Source organism: Camelus ferus, chromosome 5 (genome assembly GCF_009834535.1).
Source record: "Camelus ferus isolate YT-003-E chromosome 5, BCGSAC_Cfer_1.0, whole genome shotgun sequence".
Classification (NCBI taxonomy): Eukaryota; Metazoa; Chordata; class Mammalia; order Artiodactyla; family Camelidae; genus Camelus; species Camelus ferus.
In genome coordinates, this window is record NC_045700.1 from 14,995,305 (window position 1) to 15,018,905 (window position 23,601).

Here is a 23,601-nt window from a genome sequence, read left to right on the forward strand (position 1 = left end):
TTATTCAAGAACCACAGTCACTTTTTTGGCCTATTTCTGGTTAGTGTGGATCTCAAATTCATTCAATAAACACTTAACTAGAGAAGCTACCAAGAGGCAGATGGAAGGTTCTGGTGCTGAGGATACACAGCTGAGTAAAACTGTGTCCTGTAGAGGGCGGAGTGAGGCCTGGGAGGCAGGCCGACCTGGGCTTGAATCTCAGAGTCCTTTCACTGGCGGTATCAGTGCCCATGAGCAAGCATCCTCCTCAGGTAGAATGGTGGTAAGACACACCTTTATTTCAGGTTGATGTAAGTATTACAAACAAAACACTTGAAGACCCTGACATGCAGTAGGAGGCGCTCCATCCATGGTGCGATAAATAAATAATTGTAAGATAAATGTAAGATTGCATTCTTATTCTAGATCAGTGGGTCTTCAACTGTGCTCGCCAGACACTTGGAGTGTCAGCATCACGTGGAGCTTGTTGGAAATGCAAATTCTTGAGACCCACCCAGAGTGACCACATCAGAAATGCCGAGTTGCAGCAATCGTGCTTAACAAGGTTGCCGGGCGATTCTGATACATGCTAACTAGCACTTGAGACTCACTGGTCTAGAAGAGCTTGTAGTCTTGGAGGGAAGCCAGGCAGGTGAAAAGTGTAACTCAGTGTATTAAGGCAGCGATGGGGAAAGGGTTACTTATCATTCAAACACCCACTGTCTATGGGACAAAAACAGTGCATCTTGTTTTCTGTGTGTTTCATGCTTGTAGGTTTGGTTCTTCAATTAATTATGACAAAGGCCTACACTGGCTGGGGAGGTGATGGAAATGAAGGAATGGCCCAGTCCAAGAAAAATCAGATGGCCTCCTCATTTTTCCTTTTATTTTCACAGTTTTGATGAGAGGTGGGTAGTGAAATATTTCTTGACCGTGAGACCAACATCACGGTAAGAGTGACAGTGAGGGCACACTGTCATTCAGCCTCAGTGTTGGGGAGATGTAGGCAGTGGTGAGGACTGTTGTCAGCTCAAGAATATGTGCCTTGTTTAAAGGCAGGAGCAGCTACTTAAATTTAGCGTATTGCTGCTGTGCAGAAACATGGGTTCAGATCTTTGATTTTTTAAGGTAAGGCCATAAATCTAGAACAATATTTGCTTATATCTAAAATCCTCTAATTTTAATGATTTGCTTATTTTAAGAATAAACCAAAATAATAACCAAAAAGCCCCACTGTGTATGTCAAACAGCAATCGTTGCATTGTTTGAACTTCTAAGCTAGAGATCATGTTTTACACTTCTTAAAAAATCTCCTAACTGACCTCCTTATTCCCCTTCTCCCACCAGCTTACCCTCTAAAAACCTAGCCCGATGCTGATCATCAGTAGATTCTCGATGGAGACATAATGACAGATTCAACTTTTGTCTAGCACTGGCGGAGTCTCAACTGTTGGCTTGGGTTTCTCCAGTGGTCCTGCCAGCTAAGAATAAAAGCATGAAATGTAGCTTACTTTCCTGCCTCAAGTTAGAAGCCTATGGAATTAGCCTCAATTTTGTCTTGTCAGATCTCAGGTATTCTTAAAATGTTGAAGTCACATAACATTTAAATTGAAAACATAAGGAGGGACCGAGGTCACACAGGAATGTGCTAACGATGGCTCTGCCGGACAGTAACAGCACAGTGCACATTAGTTTGCAGCAAATGTATGTGAAGATGCTTTGAAAACTAATCACGGTAATAACAGTTAGCATTTAATTGAGTGCCTGTTCTGCACAGACACTCAGCTAAGCACGCTGCGTGGATTATCTGTTTTCATCCTCACATCAGTTCTATGGGGTAGGTGTCATTATCATCTCCATTTACAAGAAATCGAGGCTGGAGGGAGTTAGGCAACTTAAGGTCATAGAGCTGTGCGGGGTGGAGTCTGGGTTTGGACCCAAGCAGTCTGCTTGCAGAGCCCAAGCTCTTCTATCCTGGAAATGAGTTTTACAAAGCAGCCGATATTATCTTTAAGGGGAGCATCTGACATAAAAATCATGGAGTGACAACAATAACAGTAATGATAACAAAGCCAGTAAAGATAAGTGATGAAGACTGTGTGGGTTCCATAAAACATCTCCTTCACAGAGTGTGCTTCATCCGAATCATGATAAAATGAATAACTATATTTGCTACCTATAGGTGGCAACAGTTGTACAGTTCACTTTTTGGTGGGGCCTTTGATTGTGCTTGGGAACAACAGTAGGGCTAAAAAGGGTGAGAATGCATTTTGAAGTTTAAAATAAATAGCTTTGCTTATTCTCAAACATTCTCCTGTCTTTAGTGTAATGACATTATTAATGAGAATTTAAGCAAGAAGCAGATAGTGACATATTGCCCAGAAATCCCTTGATAATTATACATTAACTAATTCCTTGAAGTCAAACAATGAATCAATCAATCAAAGCACTCTACTATATGAATAATGTGTGGTCTTCATTCTCTGAGAGTTTCACAGAAGAGGGGGCTCTTGGAATGATTTTGAAGGGTGAATAGTATTAAGACATTTAGTAAGTAAGAAGGAGGGCATTCCAAGAAATTTCCATTTAATGATCTCCTACTGCTTCTGTGGGCCATTCTATAGTCTATTTCAGGTCTATCTCTCACCCTTTTAGACTCTGTAACAGACAGATTCACTGTAGAAACAGAAACACAGAGATATGCCTACCCCAGGGGGTTCTAGGAATTCCAGCGCAGATTCAGGAAAGTATCAGCCAAGTAACCTGGGTTACAAACAACGAATAGTTTTTATTTCCAAAGAGCTTTGCCCATCTATGATCTCACTTTGCTCTTGTATCAGCCTGGAAGGTGAGGAAGGCTGATGTCAGCTATACTTTACCTGGGGGTATTTACAGAATCTGGGGTTCACACAAATTCAAATTCAGGTGAAACTAGACCTGGAAACTTAGTTTCCTGATTTTCAACACGAAAACACATACCATTTTTTCCAACAATGTCAATGTCAACAAAGTCAACAATAATCATGAAGTAGAGATGCTGTCTAGACCAATAACCTGAACACCAGGAAGGATAAACCAGAAGGTGATATGTGCCCTTAACCATAAGGAAAAGATGGAGAGACTATGTCAGGTAATCCAGAAAGCTCAAGTGATAAAGCTGAAAAAAATACATGCATGATGATATCAGCTTCAGAGAGACACATGTACAGCCAGATGCTCCTGCCCAGAGCAGGGGAGAGACAAGGAGCGAATTCATGATACAGCACAGGGGATTAGTGTTCTCTGATGAAGGCTAGTTTTTTCTTATTTCATGTAAGTTTCCATCAGTTGATTATATCTTGAAGATATTGGTTAGTATGTCTACTGTAAAATGGCAGGAGGAGATTCAGATCTCCTTTGGATTTCAAATGCAGCATCGTTTCTCAGCTGGGCACTAAGATTTACAAAGAGGACTAGAGCTCTTAGCACAAATTAATGTAAACAGTAACTTCATCCAACACAATCTCTTAGTTCTCTATTGCTATAATGACTCACTGCCAATCAGCTCAACAAGACGTGTGGTAGGAAAATGACAGCTAGGTTGATAGAGTGTTTTTACTATGTGTCGGGTACTGGGTGGGATGCAGTGCATGGATCACCTCATTTGATCCTTACACCGACCCTGTGGGACAGTAATATTTTTGTCCCCATTTATACCAATGGGAAGACAGAGAGTAGAGAGGTTTAAACATCAAGGCCACACACACACGACTACTAAATTAGGGCATCAGGACTCAAGCAGAAGCAGCCAGACCACCGAACTTTGGGTTTTAATCACCGCGCACAAGACCAGGTATTTGGAAACCTGTGTTCAGTTCCTGGCATTGTGCTAACTATCTGTGTGTGACCCCTCTGAACCTTAGTTTCTTTTTGCTAAGGGTGTTTTGGTTTTTTTTTTCCAAGCATCTTCGCACTCGATAAAGCTCCATGACTCTACAATATTCTTAACTTTGTGCCTTCTATGCATTTATCATTGGACATTCAGGTGATACAACAAATAATTCTCTTTCCCAACATAGTTCTGAATGAATTAGAGAATAAAATAAAAGAAAAAGGCTGATGGGAGGTTAAAATATCAGCTTGACTATTGAGAAGGCTTATATGGAACATAAGGTTTCTATCTGCAAAGAAGTGTTTCTTCCCAGCGGTCCTAGAAGCAGACAGGCTTCTAACTGGCAGTCCTGGGCTGGGGACAAGTGTCCTCTCATAAAGCCCGCAGTGTGAAGGGGCACAACAGAGTGGGTATTTCTTACAGGCAGCCTGACTCCACAGAGAGCGTGGGGAGAGCGGGAGGTAGGCCTAAGCTTCCCCTGCTCCCTTCCTAAACTTGCTATTTAAACAAGCCACCCCTCCTTCACCTGAGAAGGGAATGAGGTGGTTCAGAGATGCCAGCAGTGTTATCCTAGGGAACATCTGCCACGTGGAAAGAAACACCTGAGACTGGGAAGAAGCATCACCACTGTGATGCTATCAACATTTCTCATGATGAGTGATGATGCAGATTTTAACTAACACTCATCTATGCACTGGGCCAGGAAGAAGCAGGGAAGGTGGGAGAGCGCAGTGAGAGTCTGGGCAGAGACACTTCTCCATGGATGAAGCAACAGGAGTAAGGTGATTTAGCAGGTGGGGAAGAGAGGTGAGCTTTCAATTGGAGGCAGACAGATCAAATGGAAGAGATGGTCTGGCTAATCCTGAGCTTTGAGTTTAAGTAGGAGGTGTGATTTCCCCTGTCCCTTTTCTGATGAGCAAATCTTGGGCTCTGGGAAGATGATTATGTATTATGCCCTTGTGGGAATGAGGAGGAGGTATTTTAATCTTGGGTCTCTTAGTTGAAGATTTGTGCACATTCAAAGTCTATGTTAAGTGATATTTGCTGGGGGCAGGCCAACCTCAAGGGAAAAGAGGCAGCTCAAGTCATTTCTCTTTTCTTAGAGGCACAGTTAATCTCTTCTTTAATGCCACTTCTTACTGGATTCCTGGTGGAGCTGCTTTCTGAATAAGACATAAAAATAGACAGAATGACCTTTGATGAACACAGAAGACCCTCCAGACTTTTCTTGAGAGTTGTGGTGTTAACCCTGTTAACTTGGTCAAATTCCAGCTTGTATAACTCCTTTCTCCCAGTGCTCAGTTCCCTGTTACCTCAACTGGACATATCACTCTTCCCTTGCCCTTCTGAAAAAGTAATGTGAGGGATTGGTGATAGAGAACCACTCTCCCTCCAATCACCCGCCAGGAGATAGATTTGGCACTTGGGGGCACTCTGTTTCCTTATTGGGGCCCTGAAGATTCTTCAGTATCTCCAGGGCAAACTGGTTTTATTAGGTGAAAGAGTTATTTTCAGCTGAGATGTGCTTTTATGACTATATTATTAACTCTATATAGCTGTCCTTTACTATGATCAGTGACTTTCAATGACCTCTGCTAGAACCCCTGAACCCAGAGGGGAAAATGAACTTACTTTCAGGGGGAAAAAAAGCAAGCAGAGAGAAGTGCAGTAGGAAGTTTAGGACTGCTAGAAAATAATATTTCTCATAGAAAGGAAAAGAACCCAGCTTGGTGAGCAACAGTGGCCACAAAGGAATTTAAAGACTAGATCAAAAGGACAGAAGGAAAGAGATGTCATTTTATCAAAGAGAAGGGAAATGTTCCTATATGTGGAAAATGGGGAAGATGTGGGACCGGGTCCCTGAGTAGGAAGAGAAAAAAGGGACATAAAGAAAATCATAAACTTTGTCTATAACAGAGAAAGGCCATTTGGAAAAAGGAAAGGCATGTAATCATAAATGCGGGCAAAATTGTTATAGGAAGGAACATGCAAAGGACACAGTCGCGATTTCTCTAATTTAGAATATAGGTTAATTACCTTAAGTAATGTATCAGATTTGACCAATACTGGTCAATTTCTCCAAAAGCAAAATCTGCACTGTTTTACAGTGACCTAGAATTGGGAAAACAAGCCAGCTCACCGGTATCAGCTTGTATAATTAAATTCACTAAAAGGAACGTGCTTATCCTGTTAGATTTCTTTTTCTTCTTCCAGCACAGTAATATTAATCAAAATGTTTATTTAGGAATGAGAATTGTGCAGGTTCTGGGCTGGGACTTCTAATCTTTTCCTTTTCATTTTAGTGTCCGGCTAATGATTCCAGCTGATGAGAGTGAAGGCATCAGACCTTCCTGCCTTTAAAAGTAAATATGTATGCTACTCACCTTGCCTTAGAAGATTGATTAGACTTTATTCTTTGACTAACCTTTCCATCATTTCATGTCTTAAATATGATACCTATCTGTCCAGCGAGCTGAGCTGGGCCATTCCTGGCTTAGATGTCAGTGCGTTTGTAGCATCAAGAGCCCATGACCTTTGCCAGAGGGAACTACAGCATGAAGGGACCGTCTGTGTCTTCGAGCACCACATAGCTGTGTTTTCACTTTGGAGTGATAGAGTTTTGGCTACTCTTTCAAGATAAAATAAAACATAATTTGGGGGGGGGATCAGTTGACTGTATAAAAAGATTATACTATTTTTTTCATGGATGTTCTCCCCTCAAAGGAACACCTCCAATACCATCATAATGGTGGACATCATAAAACTGTACCTGGAAGGGTGAAGTTTTTATTCTGAAGGATGATGCTAGGTGGGCAAAAGCCAGAAGAAAACATTCTGTGTTACTCATTAACCTATAAATTATTGGGCAACCTGGAATTACTTCTAACAGAAGTTGGTAGACCATTTGGGGGTCAGAGTGCACTAGGGGATGCAATCTATTAGGTGCTTCAATGGCCATGGACTCAAATGAGACTGCGTGCCAAGGGTCATCCAGAGACACACTTATTTGTGGATGCAAGAATGTTAGCTCTAGTCACGTTTAAGCGATTCATCTCCTAATGCAATTTATGTTTCAGTTCTACAGCGGGTCAGCCTTTGCTTTGGATAAAGTTATTTCCCAAGGCTATTTGACATATCAAAGCCCAAGAGCCAAGGCAACTTTGAATTAGCACCCATTTATTGATCCTTGTTCTAAAGAGAAGATTCCTTGGTGCGAATTGTTCTAAGGATTTAGAGACATTAAACTTTACATTGGATGTTGCATTTTAGCTTATAATGGCAGTTGTAGGCTGCTCTTAGTCCTCATTACCCAGTAAGCACTGGGGGTTCTAGAATGGAAGGACGTGCTGGTTGGGAGAATGCCAATGGGCACCTGCTTTCACTTTGGATTCCATTCCTTGTTCAGCCACAATGTATCAGTGACAATCATGACTTCAACCCTGCACCTGGGTTTTAATACATTTTAAATATTTTAATAAATACTTAAATATTGAATACATATTATCTAAGTAAGTATTTAAATAAATAATTAATATTTACGTTTATGCTGTTCCAGCAACACCATTTGTTTATTCAAGAGCTATTTATTGAGCACCTTTTGCGTACCAGACAGTATTCTGGACACTGGAGACAGAGCAGAGTATGTGACAGTCACTGCTCTTGTGGCTCGTACATGCTAAGGAGTTTTTTAAACAGGATGTCAATGTAGAACAAAGCTTCAGGTATATTAGGAGATGGATCCCTGAGACCTGTCAGACTAGCCTGTCCAGCCTGCACTCTGGTCTGATGATCTCCTGTCAAACTCAGAGTTCTGAAAGTGTCCCTTTACCCTAATCCTAATTTTTAAATAATTCCCTAAACTTGCTAAGTTTCTTGTCATCTTCTACTTTTAGTCTTTAAGATCGTTCAGGCAAATGTTTTCCGAAGGTTAACTAATGGGTATTTACATTCACCTTTCTTAATCTTTCTGGGCCTAGTCATCTCCTAAATTTAACACGCCCAAACTGGAGGTTTTTTCTTTCCTCTAATTCCATATCATTGTCAGTAGTAACCATGTTTTATAGCTTGATTTTTTTTTTTTTTTTTTTTAGTTACTAACAACTGCTGTTTCTGTTTCTACAACACTTCATCCACAGGGATCTTTCTATGCAGTCCAGGCCTAAATGGCCAAATCATCCATTTCAACCCTGAACTTCTATACAGCCTATTAGGTCGGCGCTTTTCATGTCAATGTCCCACTTCTCAATTAGATGACACACTTCTGGAGGCCGTGCGCTGGTTAGGTTTGGTTCTGCTTTCTTTTTCAGGTTCTGACACTCCACCTTGCATCTCTTAGAGTTGATATTTACTGCAGATCAATGGATGTAATCACTATTGGATCTATTTTCACTACATCGTGTCCTTTCGGAGCTCATAGACTTGTCCGACTTTTCTATAACATCTACTTTTCTAAGATGAAGAGGCAGGTAAAATAAAGATCATTTCTGACATTCACCTGAGTTGTGAGAGCCTTGCTCCTTTCCAGTCCCTAGACATACTAGCAGTGGCATGGTCTCTGGGATCCCAGGCTGGCCTTAAGAACCAGGACAGTCCTTGGATTAATGGATGTCTGACTGTTGTTTACTTTGGCAAAGCAATTTCCTCTCTCTGTCAAGAGCAGAGATATGTGGACTCACATTCCACGGCCATCCTGGTCTGAGCCATCTGGGGTGGCCTTCTGTACCTCCAGGTGGGCTTGGCCCACGGTTCGGTGAGGCAGCAGCTGCCATTGCTTCCTGGAAATCCAGGGGCAATAGCAAAGTCAATAAGCTTCTGCCGTGGGGCTCAGTGTTACTGAGAAGAGCGGGCCCATGATAGCTGGTACCAACACTGGCTCTACCCTTTTTATTAATTGCATCCTTCAGCACCAAGTGCTGTTTGCCCTGGTCTGAGCCAGTCCCAGGTAATGTGCTTAAGTTCAGATTTCTATCTCCTTAAGACAGGGGAAACTCGGTGATGTGTTTTGGTGCTTTTAAGTGAGAATGTAAACAGGACAATGATGACATTCTTAGGGGCAGCAATAAGACTGACTATTTGGGTGATAAAGCCACAACTGTTGCTGGGTGTATGAAACCAAGAAATTAAGCTGTGAGGAGATTAAATTACAGCTGCCTTCGGACAAAATTCTAGTACCTGGAAGCATGCAGGTGCTTTTTATTCTCTGCCACCTGTAATATATTCACTTGACAAATGCCTCTTGCATTATAAAAGGGAGCCTCTTCATGAAGCACCTAGGCTGACTTAACACCACTTTCTGAGGTTTACATCAGCCATCCGCTATAATAAAAAGAAACTTAATTTTTGTCTCACACGCACAGAATGAATTAATGTTTAAATTAATGTGAAAGTGAAAGGTGCCTTGCTCGAAGTGCAGTATGCCTACCCACCACGACTGTATAAACACAACCTGATTGTTGTGAGGATTAAAGATGGATCAACAAAATCAATAGTTGGTTGTGTGACTCAGGGTCTTTCATTTCAGATCTAATCTGTAAAGAAGGTCCAAGGGGTGTTTGCTTTTGATTTTCTTAAAATATCGTTTAAAACCTTTCTGTCCAGCAAAGGAGTTCACAGGGGTCTTATCACTATTTCCCTAAGTCCTTTGGCTTGTGAGTGGTCAAGGTCATACTGATCACTCAGCTTCTCCAGTTTTCATTTTAAAATTCAGTATCTTTATCAGTCAAGCTGCCTCATTCTGGGTGTCTGGCTTGCACTAAACTTTATTTCAAAATAACCCAACACAATAGGTGTCTCGGTACCAGACCTGGATGCATTAGTCATACTATAAACTACCTTTCGGTCTATTTCACGATAGTATCCCCAGCAGTTAAACAGCTACACAACCCTCCCTAACCCCTATCAAAATATAGTGGGCTGTGAAGATGCATAATTTTGTGTGGTGTGGCCAGGCACGTGCGGTCGGGCTGAGCTGTGTGGATGAAATGCTATCTGTTCTGACGCTGCAAAAGGGAAAGGGGCGAGGGGTTGCTGCTTGAATAGAACCTAAAAAAATTCTTCCAATCTCATTAGCCCAAATGGATGAGAAGGGAAGGAGGGCAGGCAGGCCCCCTTTGCAAAGGGAAGAGTACAATAACAGAAGACCCCGGGGGTAACAGGTGGACCGCCTTCACCCCAGTTATATTCCAGCGAAGCTAAAAATGTAATGTTTGAACTTCTTTTCCCTTTAAAATGTAATCTTTCATATAGTAAGTTAAGCCTTACTCTCTCTTACATATTGTTAGAAGCCTTCATCCATTTTGGGGACTGAAGGCAAAATAATTCTTGAAACAATGAATCATTTTTCTTTTGCCAACTTGTCCGGAAATCCCATGATTATTTTACTGTTGCAGACAATGACCTTCTCAAAGGAGGTCTATCAAACACTCAAGATAAGTAATGAGAGGGTCTCTTTCTCCTGCCTCCAGGAAAAAAATTGCAGAAAGGGAAAATGTTTGTGATAGCATCAATGTGTTCACCCCAGGATGGACAGCTGGGTACGCCAAGCACAAAGGAGTTGCACGTGTGTTTATGTGTGATAAGTGTCCTCATTCAATAGGACTCCTGGGGCAGTGTCCTTGGAGGGCCCTTGGGGGAGAAACACGCAAGTCCTTCACCCAGTAACACTGGGAACAAATGTTTTGCTGGTGACAGGCAGAGCAAGTTTTAAACCTCTTGACCTGTGAGCAAGTTAACTAAAGGAAAGGAAGCTCTAGTTAATGTCGCCTTCTAACAATCTAGAAAATCATGGTTCTGACTTACTGGGTCCAGAAGCTAAAACTAATCCTAACAAATCCCCCCACTTCCTTCTGTATCCCCTCCTTCCCACCAAGCAGCGGATCCTTGGCGGAGTGGGGGAAGGAGCCATTCTCTCATTGTCCCCATGGAAGCAGGGTCTTAGAAACGAGGTAGAGATGCAGTTGAAATAGCAACCTTCCCATGACACAGGCACTTTGGGGAGGCACAGGGGCCAGCTTCTCAGGGCAAGAGCTGTCTGTCCATCCTTTTAGGGCTCTTGTACTTAAGTATCCGTGGACAGCTGAAGACACAGACCCGAACTTTAGGAATAGATACAAGATCCTTCTCATGGATGCCCCTCCAGACTCCTTATCTTTGTTGCAAGTCCTCCCTTTCCCCATAGACAGCTGATGGATGGCCTGGTTCTTTCTAGACCAGGGGAAGAAAACTCATGGCCATTGGGGTCCACAGGAGAGGGTCTGACGTAAGCACAATGCGTGGACGGCACTAGGGTGGTGGGGATGGCGGTGAACTCAGTTGCACCTGCCCCATTTAGAGGGGCAGCGACTGCTTATTTAACAAACATCGATGTAGGGCTTGTTCTTGCCCTAAAGGCTGGACAGCAGAACTCTACAAGGGAGGTACCAACAGTTTACACGATTTAACATGTGAGGAAAGGGAGGCTAAAGGAACTACTATGTTGCCCCAGGCCCCGCAGCTGTGAGGAGCCAGGCGGAGCCAGGATCCGAGTCCAGGAGTCCAGCTGCAGAGTTCCTGCTCTCAATCACTAGTCCTGCCTGAGTGCCAGCTGAGTCTTATCCCCTGAGCATGTGGGCTCATGGTTGCCAGAACTTCTGATTTTTCAAGAGAAATGAAAATCTGGAATTCATACATGAAATCTCCCAATGTTTATTTAAAGCAAATGTGTGGGTCAAACAAAACTCGTCTGTATTTAATTTGTGACTCTTCCATATTACAGCCTATCAAAATCCAGTGATATTCAAGCAGGGGGCTGCCTGAAGCTACTGGAAAAATAATGGTGATTGACACACTTCCCGCCCTGAGGTGAGGGTGTTTTAAACAGACAGTAAATACCCTCTTAATGCATTTAAATTCCTTGCCTCTCCCCTCCAAAAATAGGGAGAAAATCCCCAAAACAAAAACAAATAAAACCCGTCAAAAGCCGCCCTTTAGACATTAGGGACAGCAGAAGACAGAATTTTCTGCTGTTTGTAAACACATCCAACACCTGGGCCATTACGTGGTCTGTCACCACAGAAACAAAGTAATGAACAAAGGTGAATGAAACATGCTTTTCTCTTAATTTTACATGCATTTTCTACTCTTTCCTTGGCTGGAAGGGGTGGAAAAGGTGATGGCTACTGCCCTTTGACCCATCCTCAGCAAACCACACACTGCAGGAAATTTTTTCAGGGGTGGGGGAGGTTCAAGTTACTATAGTGGTTTATTTAATAGGGGCCTTTCTTCAATAAGAGCTTGTGGACTTACTCACATACAGGATAAGGAATAATCAAAACACAGGCCCACGATGAAGAGACTGAATTGCCACAAGGCTGCATTGCACCTGGCATTACCATGTATATCACTGCTTTCTATACTCTTTTTTAAAAATTAATTGATTCTTTGCTTATTTTAGTTATTTTTTTCTGGGGTGGAGGGAGGCAATTAGGTTTATTTATTTATTTTTAGAGGAGGTACTGGGGACTGAACCCAGGACCTCGTGCATGCTAAGCATGTGCTCTGTCACTTGAGCTATGCCCTCCCTCCATCTATAGTCTTTTAATTCATGGATTTAGGTCGCATCTGGGAATACGGCAAGTCCAGGAGTTAGTGTTTTATTTCTGTATCAAAATGAAAAGCCAACAGTAAAATGGAAAGATATTTCACAGATACAAGGTTCTCTATGGAAAGGAAAGGAGAATGGGGAGGAGGGAAAGAAAGTTCTCCATTTACAGGCAAACTCGGGCATCAGTGGGCTCAACTAGGCAGAATCTGGCGGCAATGGAGGGGCAAGGATGGTAAAGCAATCTCAAAAGTAATCAGGATACAAATGATCCAGGGATTTACAGAGCAAATTGAAACCACCCAGCAACACCTTGAAAACAAGTCAGTAAGCATGCAGATACAGGTACCAACATATTACAGTCAGCCTCCCGTCTCCCTGACTGCATTACATCATTTTACACAAGGGACTTGAACATCCATGGATTTTGGTATTCGTGGGGGGTCCTGGAACCAACTTAGCCAACCAGCTGAGGATGGCAACAGGCTGAATTTTGAGCCCAGAAAGGCAGTTACTGTCTCCATGTTCTGGCTCACCTATCTTCTTCTTTCTAGAATGTCCTCCCCACCTTTCAGGTGGCTAATACCCGCTCATCTCTGGAGACTCAGGTGGAGGAAAATCTCCTCTGAATCCTTTTCTGAGCAGGAGCCTTGATCACTGCCCCTTCTATTCTCTCTCCACTCGCTGTGCAGTTATGGTACCAGTGAAACTTCGTAGAGTATATTGGTTGCCATGGCCCAGTCTCCCAGGTAGGTGCTCTGACCCTATTCATCTTTGCATCCCTTGTGCCCAGAACATGCCTGGCACATAGAAAGTCCATATTCAATATCTTGTAGTAACTTATGGTAAAAAAAGAACATGAAAATGAATGTATGTATGTTCCTACATGACTGAAGCATTGTGCTGTACACTAGAAATTGACACAACATTATAAACTGACTATACTTCAATTAAAAAAATAAGAAAGTCCATAAAAGTTGGTGAGATAAAGGGAGTCTGCTAATTATATTTCTTTTTACGGGTCATCTTTCTTTTCCCTGTCTTTTCCATATCTCTCACCTCTCTAACACCCTTTATTGTCTTTGAAAGTGCCTGAGTTCCAAGGACAAGATGCCATACAGTCTGGAAGGGAACATTCATTTATTTCCTGAGGGGTAGTTAAGGGTCTAATCACCCAGAAGACATTTAGATTTCCATCATTTAGGAAGTAGAGAGGATAACTTTCCCAGTAAATAAAGAGGAAAATAGATTTTGACTTTCAAAAAAAATTGATTAACATAGGGCTTTGCAAGGAGCATTTCTTTTGCCATAAACTAGGCTCCTTGAAATAGTCAGCAATATTACAGACAAGTTAGAGATTAAAACACACATAATGAGTGAGGATTATGCTATCTAGCAATGGGAAGGCTGAATATGTTAGTGAGGCTTTTAAACATCCAAGTAGTTTTACGTGAAGGGAGAAAAAAAAATCCTCATTGTGCACAAAATAAAATGGGGGAATTGCCTTAGAATGAAGGTTTGAGAATACTGGGAGGAATTTAAAGAATACTGGATGTCCTTAAAGAATATAAGAGATTTTGAAACATTTGGACCTGGAGATCCTCATACTAAGTAAGCCAGAAAGAAAAAGTAAAATGCTATATGATATCACTTACACGTGGAATTAAAAGAGAAAAAGGACAGAAATGAACTTCTTTACAAAACAGAGACTCACAGACACAGAAAATAGACTTATGGTTACAATGGGGACAAGGGGTGGGAAGGGATAAATTGGGAGTTTGGGATTTGGAGATACTAATTACTATATATAAAATAGATAAACAACAAGGTCCTACTGTATGGCATAGGGAACTATATTCAATACCTTGTAATGTCCTATAATGAAAAAGAATATGAAAAGGAATACAGATATGCACATATATGTAAGTGAATCACTATGCTGTATGCCAGAAATTAACACAACATTATAAATTGACTATAATTCAGTCGAAAAAAAGATTTTGAGAGGCTTGGAGTGACTGAATCCCCCCCCATTCAGACAAAGGGAAACCATAGGGTTATCTTGGGAGCTGTGTGGCCTGGGCTGTGTACTCTGGGGCACAGAGGGAAAAGACAGTCTGGCAGAGGCAGACCAATGCAACGGGTAGCAATTTTTCACACATCACAACTGGTACCAGGCATAATAGTGCATGCAGAGGGGGCAAGAGGGAGGATGATCATCTTTCCTTCAACTGTGTAAAAACCCAGTGTTTCCATTAGATGTGAGTGGGCTGGTGTTTCTCTTGGCTGGCTATAGTGCGTATGGTTTCTGTGTCATGTCTATCTGCAGTTCTCTTAAGTGGAAAAAATACTTTTCCTTAACTCAGTGTTTAAGACATTACTGGCACACTGTTCCTTGAATATGCCTGTTGGGCGATATTAAAGTATTATTTAAAATCATGAAATTAATCCAAAGGCTGCTCTTCATTGGAAAGTGACTAGGAAAGAGATGTTTAAGTCCAGACTGGCTAAGTATGGATATCTACACATACACTCCCCTCTACTTCTGATCTTTCAGGAGATGGCTACAGAAATGTCATTGTAAGCAAAGGGGGGGAAAAAAAAGAATCACCCCTCCCAAAAATGTTTAAGTGCATTTTACTCTCTTGGTCAGGGCCAATAAAGATCTCTTGCTATGAGCTAGCTAGAAAAGAAACGTGACGAAGGATGTTACAATTTATGGGTCTGGATGTGATTAGTGATTAGTGCTGGTAGCTTCCGTCACTTGGGAAGAGCAATCAGGGTTTCTCTCCTGCAACTCTGAACAACTACAAAACACCATTGGCTCCCATCCCATACGATGATGGGATATCAACTGAAAGTCTAATTAATCTGTGACTGAATTATGGCCTAAAAAATACACTGTTTTATAATCAATTTTAAGTGAGTCCCTAACAGAAGATAAGATGAAGAAAAAGCTGTAAAATTGTAAGAGGTTGGTACATTCTCTTCACTATGACTGATGATTTTAAGGGGGATAATTTTACAATCTATCAAATTTTTGTCGTTTCAAAAATCATGCCTCCCAATGTATGCTGTAAATTAATTTAAAAATTTACATATTTATTAAGAATCGTATTGAACACAGCAGGAAAGGAGCCCCATTTGAATAATAAAATAACTTGTTACTCCACTGGAGATTAAAAACAAAACATTAAAAGATTTTTATTTTGAGGTAATAATGATATAAATTGCTATGTGAATTAGTTAAACCTAGAATCTATATTCACCAGAGGCATCAACAGAGTATTAAAGATAATCCCCCCAATTCTCATTCTGGGGAGCTGAAGCGAGACTCACGACATGTGAAAGCCACAGGAAGACAAAGGGGCTCCCAGCCGGCTGGTGCGCGTGTCAGAAGAGGGGCTCCAACCCCCCAGGGAGGAGGTGCAGACAGGAAAACACAGGGCCTGGCTCTTGGGTGGTGGAAGATGAGACTTCATTTCAAAAACCTCTTTCCAAAGAGATCCTTGACTGTACTTCATAAAGCCCATTTGGCTAAATTTCCCACCCAATATGGAAGGCTTTCTGGGGTACAGACCCATCCCAGATGTCTGCATAAGCTTTGGCTGCTAAGGGGCTGGTCACCAGCTGGGGTGGACTCCAGAGCCCACAGGGAAATAATTGGAAGGGCACGGGCTTATAGTTAGAGGGCGAGGCCACGCCACGTCTGAGTGAACACCACTCACTCTAGATTAACCTCATAATAGACCGTCAACTCAGAAATCTGCCCCCCAGATATGAACTGCCTGGATTCATTTACACAAAGATGAGAGGGTCAAAGGGAACAGAGCTGGTGTGAGTCACCACGTGTGCTCGCTGGAACAATGGATATTCACTAGGCTGAGCTGTGTTCTCTTCAAACTCCTGGGAAAAGGAGGGGGGAGGTGAGAATGCTTGTTTTCCATGAACTTCAGTTTAAACACGGCGGTTTCCTTCCACAGGGGATTCAGGACAGGCCATTACCATTATCTTTAAGAAAACGACAGAGATCCCTTTATAAAGCACTACAGGTGAGGGGTGGGTCCCCCACTACTCCCGCTATGTGGTGGTCATTGCTTCAGTGCAGATGTGGCTAATATCTGGCAGTCATGTGCCAGCTGCTCCCTCCCACGCCCACAGCAGCCACTGATTACCAATCTCTGTAACCCAACCCCCGCTGGACATGGATACAGCCTCGGAATCCTTCTTAATACAGTAATTCAGGCATCCTCTGCTCATTGAATGTCTTTAGCATTTGAGACCAAGGCTATTTGGCATCCCTACTTAGTGTGTGTGTGTTTGTGTGTATAGTGTGTATGTGTGTGTGTATATATATATACACACACACATATATATACATACACATATATGTATATATGTATGTATATTATATATGCACTAGTTGTATATATATTTATATACCACAATATCTATGTGTTAATGGAGTAGGTATATCCTTTAGTATATGTGGCTACTGTGAGATATAGATATTGCTGCCTTAGTATATTGAAATTCTCTTTAACCTCTCTCTTTCTCTGATACCCCACATCCACCAGTCTTCTGATAAATTGCGTTTGTTCTCAGTTGCATTCCTCTCCTTTTCCCTCCTTTGCTTTTTGTCATAGGGAACTACATTTCCCAGGCTCCCTCTTTCTCTGGCTTCTGGGGAGGTTCAGCCAATGAAAGGCAAATGACAGAATCCTGGAAGGCAGGAGGAGGGGAGAAAATAAGGCATTTCTTCCCTTCTCTGTGACCTGTGGTGTTCCTGGCAGCAGCTGCCTCTCCTCCATGGCTCTATCTCCTGCCAGATAGACCCTCCCATCCACTGTTCTAGCTCCCATCGGATGTCCAGGTTTTGGGCTTTAATGTCACCTTCTGCTATTGTCCCTACATCTCTAGGGAATAATGAGAACATCCCGATTCTGCTAATCTCTGGATTGCCTGACTGTCTCCTTTTAGCTTCTCAGTTATTGCATTATCTGGGTAAATGGTTCCCTGTGCTAAATTCCTTTTACAGAAAGACCTAGAATGGTTTCTGCTCCATGCTAGATGCTGAACAATACAATCATCAAACTCTGTTTGCTCTCCTTTTAAAACTTATCCTAAACCCAGTCATTCTCCACCATTTGTCTTCTGCTCCCATGGTTGGGCCAAGTCACCACTGCAGTGGTTTCCTAAGTGGTCTTAGCATTTCCACTCTCACCTCTCAACAGCTTGTCTTCCACACAGAAGCCACAGTATCCCTTAAAAACTGTACCTCAGATCACATCACTTTCCTGTTCAAAATCTTCCAATGGTTTCCTTTTGCTGAGACTGAAACCTGAAGTTACAGCCAGAGCCTTCAAGGTCCTATGTGGTGGGCACCTCAATTCTCCTCTAATTCCCCTCCTCTCTTCTCTGTTCCAGCTGTAACTGTCTGGGTCACAGCAAGCATGCCCCTACTTCACGGCCTTTGCATTTGCTGTACTCTCTGCCAATGTGCTTCTCCACCGAACAGTCACATTGCAAGGTTTCACTTCATTCAAGTCTCTCCAAATGTCTCCTCTTTAGAGACACCTTATCTGATCACTCTCACTGACACAGTACCCTCATTATTTCCTGTCCACTCATCCTGCTTGATTTTTTAATAACATATATCACTACTTGACATTATATTATATTTTGTTTGTTTATTATGTCTTCTCATCTAAAACATAACATCCTCAAAGGCAGGGACTTTGTCTTTTTTTTTTAACTCGCTTTGTCTGCAATGTCTAGAATGTTGCCTATTAAACAGTATGAACTCTATAAATATTCTTGAATCAATAAATAATAGGTAATGAACATGTATAATTCTTAAACTATTCCAAAATATTGCAGAGGAAGCAACACTTTTGAACTCATTCCATGAGGCCATCATCACCCTGATACTAAAACCAGACAAGGATGTCACAAAAAAAGAAAATTACAGGCCAATATCACTTATAAATATAGATACAAAAATCCTCAACAAAATACTAGCAAATCAACTCCAACAATGCATTAAAAGGATCATACTCCATGATCAAGTGGGATTTATGCCTGGGATGCAAGGATTTTTCAATATCCACAAATCAATCAATTCACATTAACAAACTGAAGAATAAAATCCATATGATCATCTCAATAGATGCAGAAAAGCTTTTGATAAAATTCAACATCCATTTATGATGAAAACGCTCCAGAAAGTGGGCATAAATGGAACATATCTCAACATAATAAAGGCCATATATGACAAACCCACAGCTACCATCATACTAAATGAGGAAAAGATGAAAGCATTTCCTCTAAGATCAGGAATAAGACAAGGATGCTCACTCTTGCCACTTTAATTCAACATAGTTTTGGAAGTCCTATCCATAGCAATCAGAGAAGTAAAATAAATAAAAGGAATCCAAATTGGAAATGAAGAAGTAAAACGGTCACTGTTTACAGATGACATGATACTATACATAGAAAACCCTAAAGAAGCAACCAGTAAACTACTAGAACTCATCAATGAATTTGGTAAATTTGCAGGATACAAAATTAATATACAGAAATCAGTGCATTTCTATACACCAACAATGAAACAGCATAAAAGGAAATTAAGGAAACAATATCCTTCACCATGACACCAAAAAGAATAAAATACCTAGGAATAAACCTACCCAAGAAGGCAAAAGACCTGTACTCCGAAAACTATAAGACGCTGATGAAAGAAATTGAAGATGACATACACAAATGGATAGATACACCGTGTTCTTGGATTGAAAGAATCAATATTGTTAAAATGGCCATACTGCCCAATGCAAAACACAGATTTGATGCAATCCCTATCAAGTTAGCAACGACATTATTCACAGAGCTGGAATGAAAAAAAAGTTAAAATTTGTATGGAAACACAAAAGACCCCAAATAGCCAAAACAATCTTGAAAAGGAAGAACAGAGCTAGGGGAATCACACTTCTTGACTTCAGACTATACTACAAAGCTACAGTATCAAAACAGAATGGTGCTGGCACAAAAACAGACACACAGATCAATGGAACAGGATAGGAAGTCCAGAAATAAACCCACACACTTATGGTCAATTAATCTATGACAAAAGGAGGGAAGAATATATAATGGAGAAAAGATAGTCTTTTCAATACGTGGTGCTGGGAAAACTGGACAGCTACCTGTAAAAGACTGAAACTAGAACATTCTCTAACACCATACACAAAAATAAACACAAAATGGATTAAAGACTTAAATGTAAGACCAGATACTATAAAACTCTTAGAGGAAAACATAGAACATTCTTGGTCATAAATTACAGCAATATTTTTTGAACCAGCTCCTAGAGTAATGAAAATAAAAGCAAAAATAAACAAATGGGATCTAATTAAACTTAAAAGCTTTTGCACAGCTTAGGATACCCTCAACAAAACAAAAAGACAACCAATGGAATGAGAGAAAATATTTGCAAATGATGTGACCAACAGGTGACTAATTTCCAAAATACACAAACAGCTTATATACCTTAATATATTAAAAAAAAAGCATCCCAATAAAAAAATTGGCTGAAAACCTAAATAGATATCTTTCCAAAGAAGACATACAGATGGCCAACAAGCATATGAAAAGATGCTCAACATCACTAATTCTCAGAGAAATGAAAATCAAAACTACAATGAGATATCAACTCACGGCAGTCAGAATGCCATCATTAAAAAGTCTTCAAATGATAAATGCTGGAGACGGTGTGGAGAAAAAGGAACCCTCCTACACTGTTGGTGGGAATGTAAATTGGTGCAGCCACTATGGAGGACAGTATGGAGGTTCCTTAAAAAACTAAATATAGACTTACCATATGATCCAGCAATCCCATTCCTGGGTATATACCCAGAGAAAACTATAATTAAAAAAGACACATGCACCCCAATGTTCATTGCAGCACTATTTACAATAGCCAAGACATGGAAACAACCCAGATGTCCACTGACAGATGATTGGATAAAGAAGATGTGGTATACCTATACAATGGAATACTACTCAGCCATAAAAAAGAATAAAATAATATCATTTGCAGCAACATGGATGGACCCAGAGATTGTCATTCTAAGTAAGCCAGAAAGAGAAAGAAAAATACCATAGATCACTTATATGTGGAATCTTAAAAAAAAACAACTTACTTACAAAACAGAAACAGACTCACAGATATAGAAAACAAATTTATGGTTACCAGGGGTTAAAGGGGGTGGGAAGGGATAAATTGGGAATTTGAAAACTGCACCTCTTGGGGAGTGATGGAAATGTTAGCTATCTTGATTGTGGTAGTGATTTCATGGGTGTGTACGTCTATCAAAATTCATCAAATTGTACATCTGAAATATGTGTAGTTTACTGTACAGGAATCATACCACAATAAGGTGTTAAAAATAAATAATAGGTAATGAGCATATATCACACTGTGGAAAACAAGTGGCACAAAGAAATAATTAGTTATATTATTAGAATAAGAACAAATATATAAAAACTTTTCTAATTAAATAATATGTAATATCAATATACTTATTCAAAATGGAAATCCCCTGTATTGCTTGGGAGTTAAGACACAAACTAAGTTAATGAATGGACTGTGATCAGATAGAAAGTCCCCAAGAATTTAGTTTTTCCTCATCTTCACATCCCTGCCATCCTTTTTTCCAAGCCCTGTCCCTCAGTACCTATGCTTTATGCACTAGCAAGGGACTGGGAATTGGAAATACTTCGAAATTTCCATTTGTCAAAGGGAACCAGATAGTTCGTGAATAAAGTCCTTTGGTATGCTTACTTTAATTATATAAGGTAGAAAAATATATAAACATATCTGAGATGTCCAGGGTTACTGGCCCACTGACCACTTCTTCTGACCAGGAATTACAAAGGAATGACTACTGGTTTAAGGGACATGATATTGGTAAATCCTAAGAACTTAGGAGGTCAAATCTGACTTCAGTCCTAAGAACTCGGGAGGTCAAAGCTGAGGTGTTTTCACTGATAAGAAGAAAGAAGGCAAGGTTTTTTTGGCCTTTTGAATCTGTATTGGACTTAAAAATGATGCTGAATGTAAAAGACTGTTATTACTGAAGTCAAAAGTCTTATCAACTCTACCCTATCATCTTCAGTTTTTTGGCTTTGGGTATGTTTATGGGTCAAATTTTGTCCCCTGAAAAGATATACTGAAATCCCAGCCTTTGATTCCTATGAATGTGACTTTGATGGGTCATGCTGGAATAGGGTGGGTCCTCAATCCAATATGACTGGTGTCCTTCCAAGAAGAAGAGAAGAGGTACAGAGTCAGACCTGCACAGAGGGAAGGAGATGTGAGGGGAGACATATTGAGAGGGGGATGCCATGTGAGGACATGGACACACACAGGGAGGGCACCCAGGTGATGACAGAGACACAGACTGGTGGTGAGCGGCTGTGAGCCAAGGAACACGGATGGCCAGCCACTGCCAAAAGCTGGGGGATCACGTGTGGCCCTGCCTACACCCTGATTTCCGATTTCAGGCCTCCAGAACTGTTGTTTGAAGCCCCTAGTGTGTGGTTCGTCATTACACTCTGGCAGCCCTATAAGAGTGAAACGTACTTTGTAGAATACTCATTACCAACATGTGCCATTTTCAGATACTAAAATTCCATGTTTTACAAATAGATGCTTCTGAGGCTTTTTCACTGATGAGAAGAAAGAGGGCAAGCTTTTTTTTTTTTTGGCCTTTTTAATTTGTATTGGACTTAAAAATAGATGCTGAAGATAAAAGACTTAACTCTGTGCTGTGTAAAATTATAAAACTGTGATTACATTAATTCTGTAAAATATTAAAAAATACTTCATTTGAAAGGAAAAATAATAGAGAAGAAATGAAGTTCTATTTAGAGTATCAGGAAAGGATGGAATGCAACATTTCACGGGACATTTCTTTTTATGTACACATTAGCTCGCTGGCTATGCTAACATGTTAACACTCATCTCCCTGTTGGCTGACTCCAAGAGTGGTGGAAAATTGAAATCAACATTTCCTTGCAAATATGTACTTGGCCCCAAACTCTTTTAAATAAGTTTTAGTCCCAAGGTTTTCCTTTTTTAAAAAAAAAAAATCAAATTCAATTCCCCCTTAGAATTTGAAAATGCTGGATTTAGGCCCAGGATTCAACTCCCAGCTAGAATTTCTCCCCACAACATGCTAGGGGATTACACCTGGTGGGCTGTGAATATAAATGGCTTAACTCCCTTCACTCCCTTAGAGATGATAACCAAGTGAGTAAATTACAGACTAAATTAAACACGTGCCAACTAGGGTGCCATTTGGCATGATGAACAGAGTCGGACCCACTCCTCATTTGAAAGCTTTTCGTAAAATCAGGTGAAGTGTGAACTGGCTCTTTACAGAGTCCCTGTTAGGTCAGGAAAGTTAGGTTGGCTCAAAAGTATGGGTCCAGGATGAGCCCAGGAGTCATCCCCCAGTCTCCAGCATGGTCTTCAATAAATCTCTGGACCCACGTGGGCCATGTCTATGCTTATGATGAAGGAAGAAGTCCCTTCTCCAAATGAAAAAAAAAATGTTATTTTTTTGGTAGAGAGCAAAAAGCTTCAGAAGGAAGAGTAGCATCTCTGTCCTGGAAGCTCTGTTGAAAGTGACATCGGGATCCATGATGGGCAAAACAATCTGGGAGGATGGAATGTCTGAGGCTGCCTTGCCTTTTGGGAGGAGTGACCTTTCAATCCTGGAGCTTCCTTCGATTCTTTGCTTGGTTCCTGGCCATGGCTCTCACCTTGTGACCCATAATCCCTCAATAAATGATAGCTCATGATCCGTTCTCAATGGAATTGCCCCTTTCAAGAGGAAAGGTGCCAATATGAATTCTTTTGGTTTCTTTCTATGACATTTGGTGCATAAAGTGGGAATGAATCAAAAAAACGATGCCGTATAGATTTGGGGGGGGCAGTAATATAAAATTGTGCCTTTATTTGAAACAGGATACAAGGATACATTTTGTCATTCCAGTTGTGTCCAGTTCGTCTACATCATGCACATTTACATTTCTTCCACTTGATTCTTAACCTTTTGCACGTCATACAATTTTATATCTTCCTTGATGATCTATTATTTTTCATTTAACTCTA

General features: G+C 40.9%; 1 protein-coding gene across 2 annotated transcripts in view; it reads right to left on the reverse strand.

The window, feature by feature from the left end:
• NCKAP5 (NCK associated protein 5) overlaps positions 1–23,601 on the reverse strand; it is an 829,955-nt gene that overhangs the window by 3,315 nt on the left and 803,039 nt on the right. Inside the window, exon 20 of one of the 2 annotated variants that reach the window (XM_032479329.1) lies at positions 1,332–1,460. The exons of the other annotated variant lie outside the window; for it this stretch is intronic. Within the exon in view, the coding sequence (XP_032335220.1) occupies positions 1,423–1,460 (38 nt within the window). The 3' untranslated portion in view covers positions 1,332–1,422. The remainder of the gene's footprint in view (positions 1–1,331; positions 1,461–23,601) is intronic. 2 annotated transcript variants of the gene reach the window in all.